This window comes from Eubalaena glacialis, chromosome 7 (assembly GCF_028564815.1).
Source record: "Eubalaena glacialis isolate mEubGla1 chromosome 7, mEubGla1.1.hap2.+ XY, whole genome shotgun sequence".
Lineage (NCBI taxonomy): Eukaryota > Metazoa > Chordata > Mammalia > Artiodactyla > Balaenidae > Eubalaena > Eubalaena glacialis.
The window spans coordinates 19,728,092-19,737,020 of NC_083722.1; the positions used below are offsets into that span (position 1 = coordinate 19,728,092).

The 8,929-nt window shown below is 49.3% G+C and overlaps 1 protein-coding gene across 1 annotated transcript in view; it reads left to right on the forward strand.

The window, feature by feature from the left end:
- The first annotated feature begins 1,983 nt into the window (after positions 1 to 1,983).
- ALDH5A1 (aldehyde dehydrogenase 5 family member A1) overlaps positions 1,984 to 8,929 on the forward strand; it is a 33,590-nt gene continuing 26,644 nt past the window's right edge. Inside the window, exons 1-2 of the mRNA XM_061195766.1 lie at positions 1,984 to 2,486; positions 8,065 to 8,148. Of these exons, the coding sequence (XP_061051749.1) occupies positions 2,160 to 2,486; positions 8,065 to 8,148 (411 nt within the window). The 5' untranslated portion in view covers positions 1,984 to 2,159. The remainder of the gene's footprint in view (positions 2,487 to 8,064; positions 8,149 to 8,929) is intronic.

An 8,929-nucleotide genomic window follows, 5' to 3' on the forward strand; every position in this document is an offset into this window, starting at 1 on the left:
TGAGATACAATTTTGAGGTCCAGAAACTTTTGAGATAAAGCAGACAATTTCAGCTCACTTCTGCACAGTCTAATACGTTGCTGTCATCATAGTGCCCTTATAGTGCATGGGAGAGAGGATGGAGAAAGTGAGAATTAGAGGTGGAGGTGCTCAGGACAGGAGAAAGCCAAGGGGAAAGGAAGAAAGGTCCCTGTCAGCTGGTGGTCTTATCCTTTTAAGCCCTGGTGAACACAACTGGCCAGCTCTGGGCGGGGAGGCATCAGGGCAGCCTAGAAGCAAGCCCGGAACCAGGAGGGAATTTTTCCCACTCTAAATGGGAACTTGCAAAGAGCACAGAACAGTGAGTTGGGGAGAAGGGCAGGGGACGTGGTGAATTTCCTAGGCCCTGGGCACTTTTGCCTTGGTTGGCGTGGGGGGGAGGGTCCCTTCCTTCATAAAAATAAACACATTTTTAAAAAATCACATTTTACATCTGCATTGGTATAAAGGTTAATATATTAATACTGAACGTAAAAGCTTATTTTTTTATTCTGATTTTATAAGAAGGTCAACATTTTTGTGTTCCCTTAAAAGTCCTGTGGGCCCTAGGCAGAGTGGGCACCGTTTGAAATAGAACCTTGAAAAAATAAGCAGAGTAATTTTGGATCGAGAGAGGCAGCCACAGCGGACTTCACTTTTCTGGGACTTAGTTTTTGCTCCGCAGAATGGATTTCCCCAACTCTTAGAAATCAACTATCCGTAGAGCTCCCTCTGCAGGCAGTAGGTGGAAGCACACCAGCTCCCCAGTCCCGAATGTGATACCCGACCAGCTGTGGTCTCCATCAGGACTGCCTCTCACCTCCCAATTCCTTCAATAGAATACAGAACCAAAAAGTGAACCCACTCACACAAAAGATTAAACTCTATTTAATTAAGTGCTATTCCCATTTCTGCCAAATGTGACTGACTCAAGACTGAGTGACAGTGACTCAGCAAAAACCAAAGTCAAAATATAAAGTACCGCCTCAGCCTTTTGCAAATAAAAATCTAGAAAAGGTGAAGAGCCCACAGGCTCTGCAAAAGCCAGCAAGAGACTCTCCACTCAGGAGAGATACAGAAGGGGAGTTTTTTGAGACTAGTGATCCAATCAACACATAGAGTTAGGCTTCATTTGAACCCACAAATTCCGAGTATAGGCCTGCTATTTTTATTTTTATCCTCATTGTAGTTGAGGTTTCCTTGCTACTTCTGGGGTTTTAGGCCAAGTCTAATTGTGATTACACCTTGGTTGATTGATTTTGACAAAATGGTCCCACTGACTAGTAGGTGGCCTAACTTTAGTCTTACTAGTTGTTTGAACCAGGGCAGCTAGCATGGCTTTGAACACTGCTGAATTTAACGTACTGAGTAATGCTGTACTGAGCATTATACGTTAAATCACAACAAACCTATGGGGTAGGTATTGTGCCATTCTACAAAGGAGAGCAAGGAGGTTACATAACTTGTAGAAGGTCACACAGCTTGCCAACAACAGATTCTGAGCTTAGATCCAAGTCTGTTCGTCTCCAAAGGCGCTTATATCATGGGCACCCCTGCTCCCAGTTAATGGAGAGAACACTTAGACACACACCCAGAAAACCATCCAGGCAGCAGAACGGTGGACCACACTGCACCCCCTCGGAGAACCCTCGCCCCAAATCCTAAGTGCACAGGAGCTATGGCAATAAAGAATCGTGATCATGTCCTTAGAAGCTGGGGCAGACACCAGCATATCCATGGGCCAAGCACAAATTCCGGTGGCGGGGGAATGCCGGTTTGGGGAAGTGGTGGGGAGAGAGAGCGGTTCTCTTGCAGCGGTTGAGGGGCTAAGGAAAAGTTACAAACGAGAGGGACAAAGGTGACGGCACGGCGGTCCTCAGGTGCCTCTCCCAGCGACCCTTCCCAGGTCGCGCAGGAAGCCAAGCCGCCCGGCCCTCAGGGTTAAGGTCCAGAGTGCGCGGAGATGCAGAGCGAAGAGCGCGGGGAGAGGGCGCTGCTCCGCGTCTCGGCCACCTTCAGCCCGCGTCCGCCGCCACCCGGCGCGTCCCCGCCGCCGCCGCCGCCGCCGCCTGGATCCCTGCACTCGGGTGCGCACGCTCGCTTGCTTGCTTCCTGCCGCCGCCGCCGCCGCCGCCTGGGCCATGGCGACCTGTTTTCGGCTGCGGAGCTGCCTGGCCCTGCACCTCCCGCGGACGCCTCCCAGCCGGGTCCTGCGCCCCCGCGCCGACTACTCGGTGGCCCGGATTCGCGGCTACGCCCGGGGCCCGGCGGGCCTTTCCTCGGCCCTGCTGCGCACCGACGGCTTCGTGGGTGGCAGCTGGCTCTCGGCTGCCGCCACCTTCCCCGTGCACGACCCGGCCAGCGGCGCTGAGCTGGGCTTGGTGGCCGACTGCGGGGTACCCGAGGCCCGCGCCGCCGTGCGTGCCGCCTACGAGGCCTTCTGCAGCTGGAGGGGCGTCTCGGCCAAGGTGAGTGCGCGCCGGGTCCAGGGGGCGATCGGGCTTTGCCCTCTAGTGAAACCAGCTGTCACCTCCCCCTCCCCAGTGCTCCGGGATACACCACGCGGAAAGTCATGGTAACAAGAAAAGAGATGGTCAACAAATCCGTTTGGAGCGTCGGCTTTGTGCCAAGCCCTGTGCCGGCGTTAGGGAGCATAGCCCCGGTCTCAAGCCTCATAAAGTATCCAGTAGGTGAGGCAGAACACCAACATGCAATTACAAGCGAGCAGGCCGAGCAGGCCGGTGCGTGCGTGCGTGTGTGTATGTGTGTTGGGGGTGGAGGGCGGGAAGGGTCAGGGAAGGTGAGAGCACGAGTGACTTCAGAGCATCTAAAGCACCTCCCCGGCTGCTTCAGTGGTCCACGAGGAGGCTGGTAGTGAGTGCCCCGGCCTCGAGTCACGAACTCGTCAGTGGAGAACTGGGGAGAAGAATCGGGCAGGGGAAGGGACCAGTCCAGGACCAGTCTCCAGGTTTGGGGCCTGATTAGAGAGCTCCATCTATTAACTGACACAGAGAATAGTGGAGAATTGGGAGTGCGGGATGGGGGCTGTTAGAGCATTTATTCTGTGACACCTGGAGTCAGCCCAGTGAAGTGACTGTTCACCCTGTCCTTCAGGATCCTCCCTCTGAAGGAAGATACAAATCCAACAATAAGGTCCAAGTACCCGAGGGAGCTGTAGCTTTCATTAATCCATTAGAGATTGTCTGGGCAACTGCTATGCCACGCACTGTGGGAGGTGCTTGCGATACAGCAATCAACAAAAGAAAGATTCCCGCCCTCTTGGAGTTCACTTGGGGGTGAGGGGTGGGAGGGGAGTTCTAACCTGTAAACAAAACATAGCTAAATAAATATGTTAGAAGTCATGGATGCTATGAGGGAGAAAAAGGTAGAGAAGGAAGGCTAAGAGGATCAGAGGCCAGAGAAAAGGGGCAAGATGCAAAATAAGTAGTGTGGGCAGGTGTACTGGTTTGCTAGGGCCGCCATAAGAGAGTATCACAGACTAGGTGGCTTAAACAATAGGAATTTCTGGTCTCAAAGTTCCGGAAGCCGGAAATCTGCTATCCAGGTGTGGGCAGGGTTGGTTTCTTCTGAGGCCCCTCTCTCTCTGGCTTGTAGATGGCCGTCTTCCCCCATCTCCACATGCTCCTCGCTCTGAACTTGTCAGTGTCCTAGTCTCTTCTTGTGAAGACACTAGTTATATTGGGCTGGGATCCACCCTAATGACCTCATTTAACCTTAATAACCTCTTTCAAGACCCTATCTCCAAATGCAGTCACATTCTGAGGTACTGGGGGGTTATATGAGTTGGGGGGGACCTTATAACATCAGGGTAGGCCTCACTGAGGACATGAGATGCAAAGACCAAAGGAGGCGAGGGAATTCAGCTGAAGCAAAAATCCTGAGTCAGGGGCATGCCTGACACAGGTGTAGATCAGCAAGGAGGCCCGTGTGCTGAGAGTCTTAGGAGGAGGCTGCTGGATCCAGTGGGCTACGGAGCTATTTTAAGGACTAAGTGGGGTTTTACTGCGTGTGAGGCGGGGCTCCATTTCAAAGGTTTTCAGTCTATTCACAGTGCCGAGAATAGACTGAAGGTGGGGGGGCAATGGTGGAAGCCCAGAGGGCTAGGAGGCTGTGGTAGTGATTCATGTGGGAGATGCTGATGGGCCAGCCCTAGCCGTTCAGGCGGTGAGGAGTGTTCTGATAAAGGATATATTTTGAAGGTAGAGGCAACTGGATTCCCTGACAGATTATTACAGACGAGGTGTGAGAGAAAGACAGGATGGAATGATGACCCCAGGGCTTTTGGCCAGAGCCACTGGAAGGAAGGAGTAACTACCCACTGAGACGGGAAGGGGGTGAGAGGAGCAGCATTGGGGCGAGACGTCGGAGCTCAGCTTTGGACACATTGAGTCTGAGATGTCCGTTAGTCACCAAGCGAGGGTGTTAAGTAGGATTGGCTATGTGAGTCAGGAGAGGGACGCCTGAACTAGAGACAACACGCATGTGCGCTTACAGCTGTGGGAATGGCGAGCTTACAGGAAGGGTGGGCATCGAGGCTGAGCCCTGGGCCCTCTGCCGTTGTTTTGGAGCCCCACCAGGGCCTGCAGCCTCAAGCCTGCCGTGCAGGGGTGTTACGTGTGCCCTGGAGCTCTTCCAGGTGCAGTCAGGTGGTCTTCCCTGGGGCTTCTTGAAAGGACCTTGGAGCATCTTACTAAGAACGTGGTGGGACCGGCTTTCTAAGGAAGCTGGGTCCACCTCTGCAGCTTGGACGATGGGGCACAAACGCAGCTTGTAAGGCAGCTTTCTTGCCCCGAGGCCTCTGCTGCTCGCCCCGCTGCCCCCCAGCTATTTTCCGCTTCCCTCTCTAGGCCCACTTACGTCCCGCCATTCCTGGGGTCTGGCTCGTGTATTATTTATGCCATGGCGCCCGTTGGACCACACAGCCTTCCATCACTCTCCCCTGAACCCGTAGCGTGGCCCGTGCCCTTGTCTCGCCCTTCCCCTTGACATCTTTTGCATTACTTCACGTCTTTCTTTTCACACGTTTTATGACCTCCTTTCTCCACCTTGTGAGCTCCTGGAGGAGTTCAGGGAAAGATGGTTACTGACGCGTTTACTGACCGCCTTATAAGCTGATGCATTACTTTCTTGTGGCCTGCTGTAACGAATCACCCCACACTCAGGGACTTAACAAAACACAACAACACAAACTTATTCTTACAGTTCTGGAGGTCAGAAGTCCAAAACAGGTTTGCAGGGCTGCATTCCTTCAGGAACTCTAGGGCTTTCCTTGCCTTTTCCAGCTTCTAGAAGCCGCCCGCAGTCTGTGGTCTGTGGCCCCAGAGCACTCCAACCTCCACTTCTGTATCACATCCCCTACTCTGCCTCTGACCCGCCTCTCTCCCTCTTATAGTCATCCTTGTGGTTACATTGGGCCCACCTGGGTAATTCAGGATCCTCTCCTTACCGCAAGGTCCTTAACTTAATCACGTCGGCAGAATCCCTTTTGCCTTGTAAAGTAATATGTTCACAGGTTCCAGGGATTAGGATGAGGACCTCTTTGAGGGCCGTTATTGTGCCTTCCACAGCTGAGTACTGTTCTTGGTGCTTACGTGCGTTTTGTTTAGTCCTTTCAATGGCCCTGTGAGGTAGACAGTCGAGCCATGCTGTTCATGAGGAAACTGGCTTACAGAGCCTCCTGGTTCTGTAACTTCACTCTTGCTCAAGTGGAGGGTCTGGGATTTGAGCCCCACGTTACTCCATCCACCACCAGCCTCCCCAGCCCCCCGTCTGAGTCTTGCACACTTACTCAGCTCCTTACAAAGGCTGGAGTAGTTTCCTAGGGCTGGCGTCACAGAGAACCACAAACTTGGTGGTTTAAACCACAGAAATGTGTCATCTCAGTTCTGGAGGCAAGAAGCCTGAAATCAAGGTGTTTGCAGGGTTGGTTCCTCTGAGGGCTCTGAGGGAAGGAACGGTTCCAGGCCTCTCTCCTTGGCTTATAGATGGCCGTCTTCTCCCTGTGTCTCTCTGTGTCATCTTCCCTCTGTGCGTGCTTCTTTCTTGTCCAAATTTCCCCTTTTTATAAAGACATCATAGTGCGTTAGGGCCCATCCTGATGACCTTGTCTTGATGACCTCTGTCAAGACCCCCATCTCCAAACAAGGCCCATCCTGTTGACCTTGTCTTAACTTGATGACCTCTGTCAAGACCCCATCTCCCCATCTCTGAGGTGCTGGGAATTGGGACTCCAACACACCTTTTTTGGGCAGGTGCAACTAACCCATAACACGGGCCGCACACACTGAGGGCAATTTGTGGCCTCTGCTGGTTTCTGTGTTCAGACTGGACCTTGGGTTTTCTGCCAGCAAGCAGAATCTGCTTTTTATTCTTACCATTCTCATGCTGTTCCATGTTCTTCTCTCATTCTCTCTCAGACTATGTGTGGTGCTCTATTCCTTGCAGGCTATTTACTCATATTTCATTTTTTTCTCTAAGCCGGGCCTCCTAGATTTTAGTCTTTCCTTTCTTACCCAGAATAAGTCACAGCACACAGGCCCACAGTCATCAGATTCTTAACCAGTATTGTACAGAGTGAGGGTGAAATTACTGTAGTAATACTGTTTTAAGAGCTGTCAATGCCTGTTCTCTGGGGGTTTGAGATTCCGAAGACTTCATCTCAACAACACCCTTGAGAGCTAAGATAACGAAGCTTATTAGCTTATCCAAAATAGGGAAGGGAAAGAACCCAGAGAAAGATGGTTAGTGGTGTTTACAGTCTCAGGCTCCCTGCTCATGAGTGGAATGAGAAAATAATTTAAATCTTAACACCTGCTTGGATGGATTAGGATGACAGAATGACAAACCAGGTTTGCTCGTTGCTATGGGCAACCTTTCAGGCAGGTAGGAATAAACCAAAGATTCTCCTTTGCTTCGGATACACCTGTTCAGATGCAGGAAGCCAGAGCTCGGGGGCACATCTTCCTTCGGGGCACCTCTGTGTGGCCTGGTTGACCTGGATTCTCTGGGCCCCCTTTGTTTTTATGGTTTTATATGAGTTCCTTTAAAAAAATTTTTTTAAGAAACCATTTCTTCCATAATATACTTAATAATCCAATTTATTCGTTCATCCTTTTATCTTTGGAAATTTTTAAAAATTGTGATAAAATGTACATAACATAAAATTTACCATTTTAGCCATTTGCAAGTGTACCGTTCGGTGGCATCAAGTACATCCAGGGTGTTGTGCCTGGACCCTCTTCTTAAGTGTGCAAAACCCCTTCAGATGCCTTACACACCCTGCAACCTCCACCCCAGTCTGTGGGACAAATTTAACTAGCCAGTGAGTCGTTAAAATAAAGAACTATACCCGAGGACATTGTGTTGAGTGAAATAAGCCAGTCACGGGACAAAGGCTGTATGATTCTACCTATATAAAATACCTAGAGTAGTCAAATTCATAGAGACAGAAAGTAGAATGGCGGTTGTCAGAGGCTGCGGGGAGTGGAGAGTTATTGTGTAACAGGTACAGAGTCTCCGTTCTGCAAGATGAAAAGCATTCTGGAGATGGATGGTGGTGATTGTTGCACAGCACTGTGAATGTGCCTAATGCCACTGAACTGCATACTTAAAAATGATTAAGATGGCAAATTTTATGTTATGTGTATTTCACTGCAATTAAACATAACTTTTTTTTTAAAGTAAGGAACTATACCTTAGTGTGGTGAAATTCAAGTTATTCATATTTACCATAAATAATAACAGCTGTTCCACAGAACTTTTTCTCTCTTACAAATTATGACTCCGCACACCTTGTTAGATGCAACTTGAAATTGGATCTTTGTTATCACTTATCAAAGAAAGATCTGTACACCTGAAACAAATACAATGTATGTCAATTATACCTCAATTTAAAAAAAAAGGAAAGGTCAATGTATGTCTCCCCAAGAATGAGACCACACAGCAAATATTTTAGGAAACTGAATATTATTTAATAGTCTCTCTTACACTTGGCATTTTACTATTTATTTTTTAATTCTTTTTCAGGAGAGGAGTTCTTTACTTCGGAAATGGTACGACTTAATGATACAAAATAAGGATGACCTTGCCAAGATAATCACAGCTGAAAGTGTAAGTTCAGGACCCTAATTTACTACCTGAAGAAATTGTCCAGGAGTTCTTAGACTGAAGCATGGGGAAGCCTCTAACTTCAGTGCTGTAGCTAAAGAAAACGTGAATTCCTTGCCTAATGATCAGATATCAGCTAATTCTTATTTTGGGCACAAAATTAAGTCAGGCACGCCTATTTAATAATGTGCAAGAAATAGATTTTGAGTGGAACTATGTGAATACTGCTTTTCCACCATTCCAGGTTTTTAGCATGTGACTGCTTTGATTGATTTTTCATGTTGTTTTTGTACATTTTCAAAGGTACCAGTTTTTTGGTTGCTCTAATAAATTACTTTCCACCGTTCACAACATTTAGAAGATATTAGAAGGAAAAAAAATTGAAGAGGCAGTTCTAGGTGCCTCCTCCTAATTGTAAACATATTGAGAATGCAAATGATGGTTGTGGCTCAGGGTGGTCTTGAAATCGTTAGGTGTCATTTCGGGGGACTCCAAGAAGCCTGGTCCTTTATGTCTCAGCACAGGAACAATTCAACGAGAGGCAAAGGGATAGATAAGAAGTGATTTAGGACTTCCCTGGTGGCGCAGTGGTTAAGAATCCGCCTGCCAATGCAGGGGACGCGGGTTCGAGCCCTGGTCCGGGAAGATCCCACATGCCGCAGAGCAACTAACCCCCTGTGCCACAACTACTGAGCCTGCACTCTAGAGCCCACAAACCACAACTACTGAGGTCATGTGCCACAACTACTGAAGCCCGTGCGCCTAGAGCCCGTGCTCCGCAACA